Source organism: Stegostoma tigrinum, chromosome 33 (assembly GCF_030684315.1).
Source record: "Stegostoma tigrinum isolate sSteTig4 chromosome 33, sSteTig4.hap1, whole genome shotgun sequence".
NCBI lineage: Eukaryota > Metazoa > Chordata > Chondrichthyes > Orectolobiformes > Stegostomatidae > Stegostoma > Stegostoma tigrinum.
Window position 1 is genome coordinate 30,347,929 of NC_081386.1, and position 18,808 is coordinate 30,366,736.

The window sequence follows — 18,808 nt, forward strand, 5'->3', positions numbered from 1 at the left end:
CCTGTTTAATGGGTTACCCAGCTGGACTTTAGATACGAGACTTAATGGTAAATGGAACCAATGAGCAATCAACGGTGTGATTTGAGTAGACTGAGTAGCAAAACAAGGAGCAGGAAAATACTGCAATAAAATTTCAGTAATGAGGGAATTTAAAAGAATCTGAATCCAGGATCATTTCAACAAAATTTCTTTAAATAAACAAGATTAGAGGAACAGCTTAAAAGAGACCTTCAAAATTACAATCAGCACAATTTTCATGACTAGACAACTTACAATCTTGATTTCAATGGCACTTGCTTATTGCTCTGATAACAAATATGGTACTAAAAATTCAAATGTAAGTTTGTGCCAATTTACCACAACCATCAATTGTACAAACAGGATTGAGACATCCCTAAAGCAGAGGTCTGATTTGAAGTAGATTTTATATTGTCTGCAATTAACACTGCACCTCACAAATTCAATGCGTTAAGTTCAATTCTCAGCTCCTCAGATATTGTCCATGCAGAAATGAAAGGGGCAGTTGTGGCAAGTAGCTTTAGTGCCACACAAGCAGCAGGCAATGTAATCTTCAATGAAAAAGAATCAAAAAACAAAACAGCGTACTGACCTGAATCTGCCACCATATTTTATCTGGGGGCTAATTTTCTAAAGGTTTAGCATAACTTCCTTTGATTTGGACTTTGCGCTTCTACTTTTGAAGCCAGGGGTCCAAGTGTGACCTAGCAAACAGCCTGCAGAAATATTAATTAAAATACCACTAGATTCAAATTAGGTTTTCCAATATTGACAATGAACACATTAACTTGTTCATTTGAAATTCCTTTATCTCATGTTTCAACAATGGCTTAACCTGAAATGAGTTAGTGACTTCATTAATAATACAGACCAAAGAATTTAATAGTTTCATAGAGTTATACAGCACAGAAACAGGCCCTTCAGTCCAACTCGCCCATGTTGACCTGATATCCTCAACTGATTTAGTCCCATTTGGCTCATATCCCTCTAAACACTTCCTATTAATGTACACATCCAGGTGCCTTTTAAATGTAATTGTACCTGCCTCCACCACGTCCTCTGGCAGCTCGTTCCATACACACACCACCATCTACGTGAAAAAGTTGCACCTGAGGTTCCTTTTAAACCTTTCCCCTCTCACCTTTTGCCTCTAGCTTTGTTCTCACTTACATTGGGAAAAAGACCTTGGCTTTCGCCTTATCTATGTCCCTCGTTTCCACCAAAGTAAAATTCACATTGACTCCATAAATGTAGGAGAACTAAGGAACAACAATAGCCACATCTTTGTTTCTAAATCACACGTCCTGGTTTCAATGCTGAATTTCTCAGCTAGCAAACTACATTTATACTGAACTGTACAAATTGCATAATGCATGATCCAGTTAAGCGTATAAGTGAAGGATTTTATGGAGTATTTTGTTCTTTGCACTGAAGCTTATAACTATGCACCTCCAGCATGCACTAAAGCATTAGGTTGAACTCATTTACAGTAAAGTGTCACCACTTCACAGGAAAAAGCTTGAGAGATTAAATGTCATTTCTGACTTTGTATCACAGTGCCAAGAGAAGCACTAAAAGGGAGCATGAATTGGAGAATTCAGCTTATAACATTGCAGCCCTGTCACCAACATTCATTCCCTTTGTATCTTCCCACTGCGTACTCTAGGTTGATTAATAAGGCCTCATTTTCCTATCCAAATGAAGGCAATATAGATTGCCAATTTTTTTCTGTCCAAAATCATTCATATACCGAAGATGTTCTTGAGGACTGAGAATTCACTGACTATAAACAATCCATGTCTTGCCATATCTGGTTTAAAAAAATGTCCAAGTGCCCAAATTATCCCACAGCTTCTTGATAGATTGTGAAAATGCAAATGATAAAGCAATTTTGATGTTACACTGAAAGCTATGAATAGTATGCAGATTTAATCTTAAACAGCCCACAGACCTGTTTGGACCCCAAGTCCATATTAGTGCAGGTGTATTTTCTTAGACTATATACAATCGCACTCAGCCTGCACTAAATCAGACATTTGGTTGAGCGGGTTTGAAAAACATTTCCTTGTATACTACACATTTTAAGACACATCCCTAAGTACATTGCAACCAATGAGTCACTTTTGAGGAGTCAGTTTTGTAACATAGGAAATGCTGCCACCAATGAGCAAACAGCAAGGATAGACAAAACAGTGATGCGAATAATCAGACATTCTGTTTGCAAGCAGCTGACTGAGAATTGGATTTTGGTCAGGATTACAAAAAGAATATTAGTAAGGTTGACATTTTTAAACTTTCCCTCCATTCCTCATCTCTTGTCTAGCTAAAAGGAAATGTTTTAATGGATGCTACTTCATATCAGGCCAAATGAAAGTGTGCCTGAGTGACCTAGGATTACTAAGTCCCTCAATGAATCTTCCATCTGCTCAGCACTTGCCCCATGTATTACAGTTTGCTGACTGGGAACATGCAGTGTAACAAAAATACTCCCTAACATTCTGCAATGCAAGACACCTCAAATATATATCATCTTGTAAAGCCAACCAATGAAAGATTACACTATCTATTTCAGCACTAATGATCATTCACATTTATACCTGCTGTTTATGCCACTTTCAGCAAAGGAATACTTCAAATCTAGTCTTTAAAAGGTTTTAAAAACAAACTCCATTAGAATGTCCCCAACCAGCCTAAAATTACAGAAGTGTTACATCTAATTACTTTTACAAGACCTACCTGTAATCTTTAGTCAGCTAACCGTATCTACAATTCCAAACATCCCCTAGGCCATGATAATATGCAAATTGCAATATACGTCTTTCACCTCAGGTTTTCCATCATGCGCAATTATACATATATAAAAATGCAAAATTACTTTTTTTTTGTTTCACAATCTTTTTCTAAATTTATTCTATGTATCATGGATATTTTCGCTAGTATGATGTTGAGATGTAGATTTTAAAAACATTTAAACTTACTGCAACAGAGATTCTCCCTAGCACATGCTCAGGGATTCTTCTATATACATCCAAAGAACCTCCTGAAGGAAATTGTAATGGAGGAGAAAAAACATGAATGTACATTAAAATAAATCAGTATGCTACAATCATAACGTCTACAATAAATTCTTATGACTTGATATACTAGAGGACCCTATCTGTTTCAAGGTCAATTACAACATCAAATTACTTGAGGTATTTATAATATTTTAAAAACACTGTAGTGTTAATACAGTAATTGGGGTTTAAATTGCATATTACATCCAACAAATTGACATTCACAAAAGCAAATATTTACAAACAATTAGCTTTATTTATACCTCTAAATTGCAATGAAAATTTTGATTATTACGTTATTATTCTTTGACAGAAGACATATAAAACATACCCAGAAGTTTAATAGTAATGAACATTGTACTATTAAAATTCTGTTTGACCACACAGTATCCTTTCGACAAGGGCGAATAAAAAAAGAGATTTGTTACCCATTAGGAATATAATTCAAAGATACTGAGTGGTTGGGGGGAAAAATCAGTTCAGAAGATGTGGCAGGTGTCACATTGCAAACTAAGTTTGAATTAATATTAATCTTTTCTTGCAGTCTCCTGTAAAACAGATTTTGCCATGAGATACTTGTTAAAAAAAATCCATTCATGAACGTGGTTGTCACTGACAAGGCAGGCATTTTCTGCCCATGCTTAATTGCCCTAGAACATTTTCAGGGGCAGACAAGAGTCAGCTACATTGCTGCGAGTCTGGAGTCACAGATCAGGTAAAGAGGCAGATTTCTTCTCTAAACAACTATTGGTGGTAGTTTCAACCTTTGTGGAGTCAAATTTTCACTTCCAAATATTAAATTTAAATTTCAACAGATGCCATGGTTAGATCGGAGTCCGTATCTTCACAGCATTAGCTTGGCCCTCTGGTTTACTAATCCAGTGACATTATTACTGTACCACCATAACATCATAAAGATAATAGCACTTTTATTTCCAAGACTTCTAGCCGTGTAAAATGTTCATTTGGTTATCTGGTCTTTACAATTGCTATTAATCTTTTTTGTCAATAAAAATGTTATTCTGATGACACTGGCCCCTCTTGAAGGTGATACTTTCTCCCAGCATCATATTAGCTAGTGGAACTAAACCAGAATATATGTCAACATCTTTATATTTTACCTCTAAGCTGAGTCACTTTCTGCAGGAACACAACCCCGAGCTGGGTCAGAAACTATGAAATCATACTCCTAACATGGGTTACAGCATGTGGAATCATACCCTCAGCGAATATCAATGACTGTGGAACCTTACTAAAATAGATCTATACTTGCAGAACTATATCCCTGGCATGGTCTAAGGTCTTCCCGACATGAAGAGTACTGAGAAAACAGGATGAAGGGTCTAGGCCCGAAACGCCAGCTTTTATGCCCCCAAGATGCTGCTTGGCCTGCTGTGTTCATCCAGCTCTACACTTTGTTATCTTGGATTCTCCAGCATCGGCAGTTCCCATTATCTCTTATAAAATATAGTTTACGGCAATACAAATACAAAACAAAGAGATGCAGGAAGCCAAATTATTTCACTACTTAAACTGTTATTCCTTTGATATGACAATGCATGGACAAGACTGTGTACTGATCATTTGGGAATATCACACATTTTTTATATATAATAGACCCCTTTTCCTTTTGTATACCAAGCACAGAAATTCATACAGCCCTAACCAACTTGCCTGCTTTGTATCCATTGAAAATGCATTACATTCTATCAAGGCATCACAAATCCTCTAAGCTATATGCCAAATTGAAATGCTGCCTATTTGCCATCTAAATCGGGTTTCAGAGAAGAGTTCAAGTGCCATCAAATCCAGCTATATTCACAGATAAGCTGCAGGGCCAATGTGGATTTAAATGTAACAAGTTACTGCTGATAAGGTGAAAGTTTTTTTTGCAGTATGTTTCAATATAGACTCTCGGTTAGATTTTTTTCTTCTCTAAATCATTCCAAGCTGCCAAGTGTCTTCCAGTCTTGACTTACAAACCCTAACAGAAAGGAACATACCAAAGCAGTAGTCAAATTTGCAGATTCCCAGTTTAAAAAGAACTCACAGCATATTAATTCAGATTCATACAATAAAATTGATGCATAAAATAACCAACAAACTCACCATCCATGAATTCTGTACATATTGATATCCTGTTTTCCACAAAAAATGCTCCATAAAATCCTATTATATACGATGAATCACACTGTAAGCAAGTGAACAACCAAAAAAGATTAAGAATGAGACCCACAATTGAGCCAAGTAAAGCAAAGATGAAATTAGCACTCAAAAGAACCAGAAAATTACCTTATAAAGAATTTCTAGCTCTGACATAATTTGCTTTTGAACTTCAAGTGTAATGTCTAAAGGAATGACCTGTAATAAAGTAAATCAAAATGTTATCTTGTGCTAATTGACCAAATATTGCAGCTTACATCTTAACAATAAACACAGTTCACAGCAGTTGTCAGCAACTAACTGAAGACATTTTTCTATATATATTAGGAACTGTGAAGTAACAATTTCATTGAGATTAAAACATGATTAAACATGAAGGCCAATCTTGCTGGACACCATCAAGGTTGTAAAGCAACTCAAGAGGCAATGGTTCAGAATCAAGGCTGTAAATTCATGGAGAATGATAAAGAAATCTCTTCTGAATTTCTAATCTACTCTTCTGAAAGTAGACGGTAACACATCTTTCTCAAAATGAGATAACGGGAACTGCAGGTGCTGGAGAGCTCCACACTTTGTTATCTTGGATTCTCCAGTATCTGCAGTTCCCAGTATCTCTGATACATTTTTAACCTCACTGCGAAGCCTCTTCCAAGGATGCCTAACCTGAAGACGTTACCCTCCTCCCTCCAGACAAACCTCAGGGGATTTCTAGCTTTTGTGCTCCTAAGATGCTGCTTGGCCTGCTGTGTCCATCCAGCTCTACACTTTCTCAAAATGAGGTTGTGAGTTCAACTCACAGACCAGATTACGTTACATAACCTAGGCTGACATACAAGAACTGAGAGAGTACAACATGTTACCATTCACTATGAATGTTCAAGTTTCCAAGGTACTATTCAAAAAGTACTCCTCCTGTTCAAGATCAGACACACAAATAATAGCTCAAGAACAGACTGACTGGTCACTTCTTTCACTCCTATCTGAGAGATATGGCTCTTGCAGAATTCTGCTGTATTCGTCTTTACAATCTTGACACAAATAAAAACTCAAAATATTAATTTTGTGAGGGGTTTTAATTATTTAGCTGTGCTCTTGGATCAAATGCCACTTAGTCTCACAAAGTAATTTTCGTGAAGCCTAGGCAACTCTCTGTAAGAATCTTTATTCACATTATCTTCACACTAGGTTAGAGCTTTGCACCCTTTCAACACGCTACTTAACCATGTACCTCTGACATTTTCATTCCATCATTGTACATGCATGTGGTGTTAATCACATTACTATAGGCATCCACTTGAAATCTCAGATTTTACAGGGTTAGTTTCTGTAGTGCTCTGATCAATCTCACTGATGTTTTCTGATCTCATTCTGAGGGCGAGGATGTTCTGCACACTTCCTTCTTTTAGTGTGAGAATGTTTCCTCTGGGTGGCCTTTGAGCTTCCTTCTCTTACCGAGAAACAATTATAGGTTGTTATTCGTATCTTATTCATTAATGTAAATCCATTACCATTTCTTCTAATATTCCTATAAACTGTTTCAACATTTCAATCTCAGTTGTTGCGTCTTTGTCATGATCACTCCTTCTCTCTGTTGATGTCATATACATATTCTTTCCCAGATTATAGCTCTGATAACACTACTTCACCTCAGTAACTGACTTCAATATGTCTTTCTGACATGTCCTCGATATTTTGTTATGTTTGACATTTAACCCCAATTAGTTTTCCAAAGTACTATCATCAGACTCCACAGGTCACTGTGCAAGAACTCTATTATAGGATGATCTATACTCAGTCTTTTCATGCAAGGTGAACTTCTGTTCACTTTCAGTCTGTTACACTTAATTATGTGACTCTGATATCATTATTCATGTTTCCAATGTTTATCCCATTAACTTACATCAAATGTCCTAACCAAATGGAGGCATTTTAAACAGATTATCACTAACTTATTTAGTTCTTGTTACTGTAATTTTACTGTAATTCAAAGATTCTAGTAGCTTTGTGTGACTTATGTGGGGACTCTTAAGGTGGAAAATTAAACAGAATTTTGATGAAACAGAATCACGCTATCTGAAGAAAACTCTGCTGAGATGAGTCAGTTCTCAACTGTCTGCAAGAATCATGTGATCAGCAGAATCAAAACTTTTTCTTCTTTCAATTTATGGACACCAAGGTTCAGAAGAGTGTTGCTGGGAATGGAGGGTTTGAGTTATAAGGAGAGACTGGATAGGACAGGATTTTTTTTTTCACTGGAATGTAGGAGATTGAGAGGTGACCTTATAAAATCATGGGGCTATAAATAAGGTAAATGGCAGGTGTCTTTTCCCTAGGGTGGAGTTTTCGAGACGAGGGAGTATATTTTTAAGGAGAGAGAAGATTTAAAGAAAGACATGAGGGGCAATTTTTTTAAACACAGGGTTATTCTTGGGTGGAATGAATTTCCAGGAAATGGTGGGTGTGAGTACAGTTACAACATTTAAAAGTCATTTAGATAAGTACGTAAATAACATATGATGGAAGTGATACAGGCCAAGCACAAGCAGGTGAGTTTAGTTTAGATTGGTATTATGATCAGCATGAACTGGTTCGACTGAAGGGTCTGTTTCCGTGCTGTATGAATCTAAGTAATTATTGCCCCTGCTGAGATCAACTAACCACAATCATACCTGAGCTTTCGTTTGATCTCGTACATTTACCCCATTAGACCTTTGAGAAGTCCCTGAATTGAGTCTTGGTTGAGGTCTTGTGTAATAATGGCATCACAATTCCTGGCTGACCTTTGCTTCAAAAAAACTAGCAAATATATGAAATACTAGCGAGTTTTGAGAAGATTTGTAGCTCAGGTTGAGGTTCTGGATGTGAGTTTGCTCGCTGAGCTAGAAGGTTCGTTTTCAGACGTTTCGTCACCATCCTAGGTGAAATCATCAGTGAGCCTCCATTGAAACGCTGGTGTTACGTCCCACTTTCTATTTATATGAAATACTCTGTCAGCATTTACATTCAGAGCCAAAGGAAAGACACAACAGAAATATGAATTAAAATCTACATTTCAATGCACGTTGAATTAAGATGATTGCAATAAACTGCATTTTTCTCTTGTGCTTTAGAACACTAAATAGCCTCCTGAGGGAACATTAGATACTTCCCTCCCACTTATCCACCCCTCCCACCTCACTAGCCAATCTCCACCACTCCCTACCTTCACTTACCTATCACCATCCCACCTACCTTCTTCAATCCAACCCCTCCTCTCTCTATTTATTTCTGAGTTCCCTTTGTCCTCCCCATTTCCGAAGAAGGGTCCCAACCTGAAACGTCAACATTCCTGCTGCTCCGATACTGCCTGGTCTGCTGTGTTCCTCCAGCTTCATATTGACATTAGCATATCATCTAATTGGTGGAGTCTTGTTGCAAACTATTAAGTGTATCTTCCTGATTGGCCAGAAGTACAGAAAGTTCCAGAAAACAATCTGAAAAGGTATAAAAACAGAGTTCACATGCAGATCTCTCTCGGAATTGTCTGAGGCCTTCTGAGGAAACCAGCATGGCAAGAGGCAGAGACCAGTTGACCATCCAGAGACAAAGGTAAGAAAACAGCATCACAGACCCGGAGACAGAGCCACAGAGCGCGACTGTGTAAATTTACAAGAGACTCAGGAAGTATTGTAACCCAAAGGGGCTAAACAGGATTGGGGATAGTATGTTTAGTATTAAAGATTATTGTAATTTTCTTTCCTAATAAAGTGGGAATGTGTTGCTTTGGGACCGAATTATGTTCATATCGATTTGACCATGTTGGTATTGTGAAACACCTGGGCAAATTCATTCGTAACATTCTGGTTGGAGTTGTCTGCAACTTGTTTAAAGGGAAACCAGACAATAGTACGGTGGTCACATGGGATCCACAGTGAGTTGCTATGCTGGATACAAAATTATCTTGGTCATAGGAGACAGGATGAATGTGGAGGGGTGTTTTTCTGACAGGAGATCTGTGGCCAGTGGTGTTCTGCAAGGATCAGCTGTATTAAATTTTATTTAGGCTACAGCTGGAATAGTGTGTGCAGTTCCAATTGCCACATTATAAGATGGAGGTGCAAGCTTTGGAGAAAGTGCATAATAGATTTAGCAGCATGTTGCCTAGTTTGGTGTGGCTTAGCTATAGGGAGAGGTTCAACAGACTTGGATTAATTTTGCCAGTGTCGGATGTTGAGAAGAGACCTGATAGAAGGACATAAAATTATGACAGGAATGGATAGGGTGGATAATCAGACTTTTTCAAATACTAGGGACATAGGTTTACAGGATAAGGGGCAGAGTTTAAAGGAGATGTGCAAGGCCATGATTTTTTTAAAGCAAGGTAGTAAGTGCTCTGCCAGGGAGTTCACCAAAGCAGATACAATCGGAAAGTTTAAAAGGCATTTAGACAGACACATGGAAAGGCATGGAGTGAAGGGATATAGAAAGTGTGCAGACAAGTAGGATTAGTTTAGAATGGCTTCAGGGTCGGCACAGACATGGTGGCCAAAGGGTATGTTCCCATGCAGTGTAATTCTCTGTTCCTCTCTTTCTAGATATCTGTGGTCTTCATTATTCAGATCTATCCTTTATTTCTTTTTGTGGCCTTAAGCCTTATTTGTCAATTTACTTTTAAATGTGTACATTCTGTCCTTTCCTGCCACACTCTGTTTGTTTATTATTGTCAGTATTAATACTTTTCTGTGCTGCATCATCTTTACTCTTTATTTTACTGCATCTTTTCAAGTTTGATCTTTATCTGCACTTTTTAATTTAACATCCCCTACACATCTAGTTATGCCTTGCGCAAGAACACCAGCCTCAGCACATTCAGATGGCAACTAAGAGTACAGATCCCACTTCACCAGTATAGGTGATATTGATTAGAGGAACTCAGTTCACCCATACCAGTTTTTGAGCCATGCATCAGTTTCCCTAATTTGATTTGCCCTAACCCTAAGGCGAGGTACTCACCTAGTGATATCACTGGATTATAAATCCAGAAATGCAGCTAATGTTCTGGGGATCTGCGTTCAAATCCCACCAAGGCATGGTGGAATTTGAATTTAATAAATATCTGGAATTAAGAATCTAATAATGACTATGAAATCACTGCTAACGGTTGAAAAATACCCAATTTACTAACGTTCCTCACAGAAGAAAATCTGCCACTTCACCTGGTCTGGCCAACATATGACTACCAATGAATCATCATTCCTCAGAAAATGAATCAGTACTCCAACAAATTGAACATCACTTGGAGGAAGGACTGAGGCTTCAAGAGTGTAGAATGTACTCTGGTTAGGGAATTTCAATATCCACCACAGAGTGGCTCAGCTGCAGCATTAGAAATGGAGACGTTCAGGTTCTGAAGGACGCAGCTGCTAGATAAGGGTTGTGGTAGGTGTGAGAGAAGCAACAAGAGGGATAAACATATTTGACCCCATCCTCAACAATCCACCTGCTGGAGATGCATATGTCCTTGACAGTATCGGCAAGAGTGATCACCATTGCACAGCCCTTGTAGAAACAAAGTCCTGCCTTCATATCAAGAATATTCTATACCATGCCGTGTGGCACTGTGCTAAATGGGGCAGACTTTGAACAAATTTAGCAACTCAAGTCTGGATATCCCTCAGGCACAATCAGCCATGTGAGCCATGTGCAAGTTCCCCTTCAAGCCACTCACCATTCTGATTTGGAAATAGATCTCTGCTCCTTCAGTGTCACAAGGGCAAAATCCTCAATTTCTCCCCAACAGTATTGTGGGTCCACCTCCAACACATTGTTAAGGGTCAGACCAGACCCCCTCAAAGTATTTTAAGAAGGTACCTAGACTCGAACATTTTCTTATTTTAAAGGTAGATATGAAGTGCCTTGTTCCAGATGTAATGTGACTGTCGTACTACTTGACATTGTGTTTTGCTTAAATTATTTAAACATTACAAATAAAACAAATGAAAAGAAGAATTTAGAATAACTTAAATGAATAATAGATACAGTACCTATTACTAATCAACTGTTCTAATATAGTAAAATGCCATAAACACACTCCTCGGCAAAAAGGCAAATTCAGACACAGTTTCTCACATGCAGATCTCCAATCCAGAAGGAAATAAACATAAAGAGATACTTCAGAGGAAGTAGCAGTTGAGATACATTCACCGAAGCTTCCAAATCTTTTGAGACCCCAAAAGCTTCTGCTTAAAACTGAGCCTTAAAACTAAGCAAACTAGAAAGCCAGGTCAGTCTGACATGGCCACACCAAGGCCTCATGAACTGTTTACTTTCTTAGAGAGACAACACGACAGCAAGTGACAACACTATTATAACATGGACTACAGTAGTTTAAGAAAGCTGCTCAACCAAATCTTCTCAAGGGCAACTAGGTATGGGCAATATATGGTAGCCAGCCAGCAACATCCACATCCAACGGGTGAATTTTAAAAATCCAATTTGCATGCAGTTCAGGTAATAGGATCAAGAATGTAACGTTTGCCATCCCGAGCAGCAGAATTATACTCCAAAATAATCTGTAACCTCATGGCCTATTCAACCATTCCCATCAGGCAGGGGATCAACCCGCGTTCAATGGAGGGTACTGGTGGATATGCCAAGAGCAGCACCAGGCAATATCTAAAAATGAGGTGACAACGTGATGGAGGCTACCAAATAGGACTACTTGCACCCCAAATAATAAATAGCAAGTGATAGACAGAGCTAATTGATCTCTCAGCCAAAAGATAAGATCTGCAATCCTGCCACATGCCATAAGTTGTGAAGCATCTGAAGATGGTTGGGCCCAGGACATTACCTTGAGGAACTCCTGCAGAGATGTCCTGGAGCTGGGTTGACTGACCTCCAACATCCTCAACCATCTTCCTGGACAACTAAGCAACTCACGGGAGGAGAAAGCTCCACAAATATCCCCATCCTCAATGATAGAGGAGCCCACTTCATCACTGCAAAAGATAAGGCTGAAGTCTTCAAAACAATCTTCAGCCAGAAATGCTGAATAGATGATCCATTCTCTGCTTCCTCCAGCATCTCAAATGGCAGTCCTCAGCCCACTCGTTTCACTTAATGTGATATCAAGAAATATTTCGAGGCACTGAACACTATAAAGGGTATGAGACCTGTCAACACTTTGGCAATAGTACTGAAGGCTTTGCTCCAGAAACTGCCTCACACCTAGACAAGCTGTTCATGTACAGCTACAAAACTGACATCCACCTGACAGTATGGAAAATTGTCCAGGTGTATCCTGTACACAAAAAGCAGGTCAAATCACCCTGGCCAGTTACTGTCAATACAGTCTACATCAGTAAAATAAAGTGTGATCAGCAGTACTATCACACAGTACTGGCTTAACAGCCTACTTACTGACACCCAGTTTGGTTGCCACTAAGGGCACTCAGTGACTGACTGCATTACAACCTTGGTTCAAACACAGACAAAGAGTTGAATTCTAGAGTTGAGGCAAGAGCAACAGCTCTTGCCATCAAGGCTATTGTGGTGGCATCAGACGGAGGTGACCGAGGGTGACATCAAGGAGCCCTAGCAAAACTGGAATCAATGGGTATCAGTCTTTCCTGGCACATAGGAAGATGGTTGAGGATATTGGAGGTCAGTAAACCCAGCTCCAGGACAGGAGTTCCTCAAGGTCATGTCCGGGGCCCAAACATCTTCAGATGCTTCATCAATCACCTTCCCTCCATCACACGGTCAGAAGTGGGGATGTTCAATGAAGGCACAACATTCAGCACCATTTATGACTCCTCAGGTACTGAAGTAGTCCATTTCCAAATATCCAGGCTTGGACTGATTAGCGGCAAGTAACATTCAGGCTACACAAATGCCAGGTAATGACTATTTCCAATAAGAGCAAGTCTAACCACTGCCCCTTGCAATTCAATGGCTTTACCATCACTGATTCTCCCAGTATCAGTATTCTTGGGTTTACCATTGACCAGAAACTCAATTATACTCACTATATAAACACAGTGGCAACAAGAGCACATCAAAGGCTAGGAATACTGCAGCAAGTAGCTCACCACCTGACTCCCAAAGCCTGTCCACTATCTACAAGAAACATCAGGAATGTGATGGAATATTCCCTTCCCCTCTTTCCTGGACTAGTGCATCTCTAACAACACTCAAACAACAACAACACTTGACATCATCCTGGGCAAAGTAGCCCGCTTGATCGATACCACATCCAAATCCATTCCCTCCACCACCAACTCTCAGTTGCAGCAATGTTGTACTATCTACAAGACGCACTGCAGAAATTCACCAATATTCCAAACCCAGGACCATTCCATATAGAAGGACAACAGCAGCATATACATGGCAACACCGCCTTTTGAAAGTTCCCCAACAAGCCACTGACCATTCTAACTTGGTAATAAATCCGTTCCTTCGGTGTCGCAGGGGCAAAATCCTAGAATTCCCTCCCCAACATATTATGGGTCTACCTACAGCACATGGATTGCAGTGCTTTCAGAAAACTGATCACCCCAACCTTCTCAATGGCAACTAGGTATGGGCAATAAATGCCAGCCTGCCAGCCAACCAACCAGCTTCATCCACATTCCACAAGTGAATGAAAAAAAAATCCAATTTACGTGTGGTTCAAGTAATATTCTATTAAGGTTCTACTTCTTAATTTGGTTGCTAACTCCTTGTACTGACTATGCAAAATCTACGCCTTTGCCATGCTTATATCATTGGCACCTTCATCAACCATGACAACTGAATCTTTCCTCTCCCACCCCAGGTTGTTCTCCAGCCTTGAGCAGATACCACAAACTCAGACACTGGGCAGCAACACAACCATCTGGACTCAAGCTCTTTGCTGCAGAGAACAGTGTCAATCCCTCTGGCTATACTGTTCCCTACTAACACTCTAGTCTTTTTTGCTGCTCCCCACTTGAATGGCTTCCTATAATAAGGGATACCATGGCAAGTTAGCTCATCCAAACAAGCCATAACGGTCTGAACAACACACACCAACCCACCTGTAGTAGATCCAGCATAATGTTATTGTACTTAAACCATAGCAATTTAAAAAGTTTGATGGTAAAGAAATTATTTATTCATTCACAGAATGTGGGTGCTGCTGGCTAGGAAGCCTTTATTGCCCATTCCTAATTGCCCAGAGGGCAGTTAAGAGTCAATCACATTACTGTGGGTCTGGAGTCACGTCTAGGTTAGACCAGATAAGGATGGCAGTTTCCTTCCCTAACGGACATTAGTGAACTAGATGGGATTTTAAAACAATTGACAATAGACAATGGATTCACAGTCATCATTAGATTCCTAACCCCAAATATTTATTGAATTCATATTCCACCATCTGCTATGGCCGGATTCGAATCCAGGTCCCCATAACATTATCTAAGTCTCCAGATTAATGGTCCAGTGATAATACCAATAGGCCATTGCCTCCCCCATTTATACAGAAAGTATACAGGCTGAGTGGTGAAGTAGCATTGTTTGTTTTTACCCTTGAAGAATGTCTGTCCATGGAGCGATGGCACCTTTTGTCACATTAATCTCACCTTTCCTGCCATTACTGTGATTCCAGCATCAGTTAAAGGGATGTCTGACATCCAAAGTCTGAAGTCATCAAGCAGGCTAAGTGATCAATCACATTTAAGAACTCTCAGAAAGCAACTTTTTCTGATTCAGGGTTTAGGCCCAAAACATCAGCTTTCCTGCTCCTAAGATGCTGCTTGGCCTGCTGTGTTCATCCAGCTCTACATCTTGTTATCTCAGATTCTCCAGCATCTGCAGTCCCTATTATCTCTTAAAAAATAAACTCTCACACTTTTCTGATTGTCTTTCACTCTTACAATTTTATAAACAATTAACTAAAAATAATACATAAACAAGCTTTACTTTAAAAATGCTGTAGTTTTCTCTTTCATTGAGAAACTTGATATCTAGCAAATATTAAGTTAGATTTTCAGGGCCTCAAAGGTTGCTTATAAGTAACCTCAAACTTAATATGCTGTTTAAAACACTGTTAATACACTCTTAACAAGGCCTATATTTTTCAAGGGTTTTTAATTTATCACATATAATGTAAAAGTGATGCTCACATCAAATTCAAGTTATTTCTAAAGATTTCCATCTGTGAGGGTTCAAAAATGCAGAACAGGGAATCATTGACAAAAGAAAAGTTGCATTTATGAACCAAACTTTACAAGTGTGGTTGCCAGAAATTTCTGCCAGCTTAACAGTTGAAATGATGGTGATTACTAACAGTTTTGCTGCTATTGCAGCTACAAATTCTGAGTTATACCTCATGAAAGTGAAGGATTAGGAAGAACTGAAACCATGGTTGAATAGAAAGGCTTTGGGAAACTCTTGACAGCATGAAAACAAAGGAGAAAATGAGTTGCTGAGAGAGGAAGTTCTGGAGAACAGGGAAATGGATTCTTAAGGATCAGTTGCCAACAATGGAGTAGGAAATCAAGCCATTATCAAAGATGGCAATTAAGAAAGATCAATGCTACAGAAGCATTTAAAAATAAACAGAAGAATCTTAAAAAGTCAGTCTTCTGGGACATAGAATCATAGAAAGTTCTCATCACAGCAAAAGGCTAATTGTGCCTGCGCCAGCTGAGAAACAAGCCACCCAGTCTAACCCCACTAACCAGCATCCAGGTTACAGCTCTAAAGGTACAAACTTGGCAACCTTTTAACTGCATTGAGAGTTTCTGCTTCCCACAGACAGGCCAAGATACCAGCAACTCTCTGGATAAAAGATGCTTTCCTCATCTAGTTTCTAAACTTTCTACCAACCACTTTAGTTCTGTGTCATCTAGTAACTAATCTTTCTGCTAAGGTACACAAGTCCTTCTATCCACGTTATCCAAACCTTTCCAGTCTTCATACAGCCCAATCAAATCCCCTCTCTGATTACAGCATTCCAAGGAGATCAACCCCATCTCATGTTTCCTTACAGTTACATTTTTCCAGTCCTGACAATATCCTCAAATCTCTCTGTGCATTATTCAGACTTCTGTATTGAGCTGTCTAGAACTGCACACAGTATTCAAGTTGTGTCCGAACTATACAAAAGGAGGCAAAAGATTTAGCAAAAAAAATGAAGGTGATGATGAAAACATATATCAGCTTATTCTGGTCAAGTTGTGGTTTATTAGCATGGAAACTGTCAAAAGGGGAGTTTGGAATTGAAATAGAAATTTAAGCTTAAAAGAAAAAATCCCCTTACATCACATAGGGCAACCAAGCACATAACTGGTTAATCTGATACACAAATGCCTTCTTATGTAATGGGGGATATATTTGAGAACATATGGAAACCCATATTTTACCTTGCTGTAGGGTGATTTATAAAAAGCAGCTTCAAATTGACTTGTAACTGTAATATCCTGCTGCCAAGGAAAATTTAAAACCACATACTTGTGAATCAATAGTCATTCACCAACAAAATTCAACTCGGGGTCTCTTGCTGAAAAAAAATTGAATAATTCACCACCACAGTGTCCCTCAATTAATAAGAATAGCGTTTAAGGCTGAGAATGGAGTACCTGAGTAAATTTGCTCAAGATCACCAATACACCTCCAGGACAAACAAGGATGACTTGTCAAGTTAAATACAAGCAGTCAACTGACTGAATTATAATTTACTCTTTGTGCTCAACTAAAATTAGTGCAAGGCTATTAAAATATACAGTATAAATAAGGCAATTCATCACCAGTTGACATGGATGGCTTCATCTATGTGCAGGAGCAGCACACACTCCACTAAAGGGAGGAGTGTAGAATCACAGGTCAAATTAAGTTACTGTTCCTGTTTAATTTACTTACATAATCCCTAGTTGACACAATTGTCTTTCTACGTACTTTTGAGCATCTGAGATGCATGATTATTACATGAAGGATTTATCAAATTAAGCATTTCACTGCTGATTTGTGCCCAATAGTCGTCAAGGTTAGTTATAAGAGAAAAATATTACCAATTGTTCATATCTTTCTGTATATACACGTCGAAAGCAAAATTACACAATTAAGCTTGCAAAAACTTCAATTTAACCATTATGTCACTTTTTTTTTGAAAAAAGCACCCAAAAACAATAATAGTTTGGAATTAAGCTCAGTGGTTGACCTCTTCTTAATTTCCCTTTTTACACTTCACCCTGTTTAAATTTACATTTGCACATTTTAAACATCATGTCTATTCTTTTAAATGTGAATGAGAAAATTCTTTCCCAATAGTCAGACTTCCACTTGGAGGATCAATAGCGTCTGTTTTAGAATGGGAATGATGTTTGGATAGATTTTCAGTTCTTTCTGAACAGGTTAAAACAAGCATTAAAATATTGAATAGAGGGATTTAGTGCAAGATTACTACAAACTTTCATGGGAGCAGCTCTCGTCATAATATACCTTTACGATCACCTGGTGTTTAGCTTCCTCATGTTCCAGTGGTAACAGTTGTCAAACAGGGTATTCTGACAACATAAATTGTGCATCAAATTTAATATGTAAACTATTTTGTTAGTTTGTAGTCAGATTTATTTCTTAAAATTGTTACACTAATTCAATTTTTTTAAAGCTGGGTTAAGATCTTGAGGAGTAAACTCATTATGATACCTCCACCTCTCAAGATAAACAAAAACACTTAAACAGTGTCTTCATTAAGTTAATCCAATGCAAACTTAAAGCTGTGAGTTGAAAATTCTGCAGACTTTCTGGCTCAAAGTAAAGTTCCAGATTATCGAGAAAAAAAACTTAAAACAAAATTCAAACTGTGCCGAAAGGCAAAAGAAATATGCTTCCCACTTCTGTATTCTTCAATATACTGAGGAAAGAAAAACATTCTGATGAAAGGACTAGGCCCGAAACGTCAGCTTTTGTGCTCCTGAGATGCTGCTTGGCCTGCTGTGTTCATCCAGCTCCACACTTTGTTATCTTGGATCCTCCAGCATCTGCAGTTCCCATTATCTCTGATCACTTTTAAAGTGCTGTTCACTCCCTCAGGGCATATCAGAAAAGACTGCACAACCTGTGAAATACTTCTAAGTGAAGTCTTTGTTCTATTGCAACAAACAAGGTCCCACAAGCAGTAAACCAGAAACTGTTTCAGTGGGGTTGATTGAAGGGCACAAAGGAACGACATTGCTCTTCTTTGAAGGATGCCATGAGATGGTCTGCATAGATTTTAAAAGGCTGTTTTAACCATGCACAAGTTTTAAATACATTGCAAGCATTGTTATCCAACTGCTTGTTCAAGGGTGTAATAGTTTCAACACCATGTTGCATTCTTAATATATTGTTGCAAAAGGGCAAAGAAAAAATAACACATAAATCTTGAGTAGCAAGCAGTCATTCATCTGCATTAACTCAAGTACATAACAAGCTAAGGCCAGTTTTTCAAAGAAAGCATTTCTGTAATTACTAATCATTTGAATTCAAAATAATAATTCAATTTTGAGGGTCCACTGTGCACTTAAGATATTTTCCAAGATGTTAGTTTTCTTCAAAATGTTACTTTTGGTCTTGTATAGCACTTCTAA

At 38.5% G+C, this 18,808-nt stretch overlaps 1 protein-coding gene across 6 annotated transcripts in view; it reads right to left on the reverse strand.

Moving 5' to 3' along the window:
- map2k5 (mitogen-activated protein kinase kinase 5) overlaps nt 1–18,808 on the reverse strand; it is a 353,172-nt gene that overhangs the window by 179,872 nt on the left and 154,492 nt on the right. For all 6 annotated transcript variants that reach the window (XM_059639304.1, XM_048562623.2, XM_048562622.2 and 3 more), the window contains 3 exons: nt 5,367–5,435; nt 5,184–5,265; nt 2,997–3,058 (listed from right to left, as the gene is read on the reverse strand). In XM_059639304.1, coding sequence (XP_059495287.1) covers nt 2,997–3,058; nt 5,184–5,265; nt 5,367–5,435 — 213 coding nt within the window. The remainder of the gene's footprint in view (nt 1–2,996; nt 3,059–5,183; nt 5,266–5,366; nt 5,436–18,808) is intronic.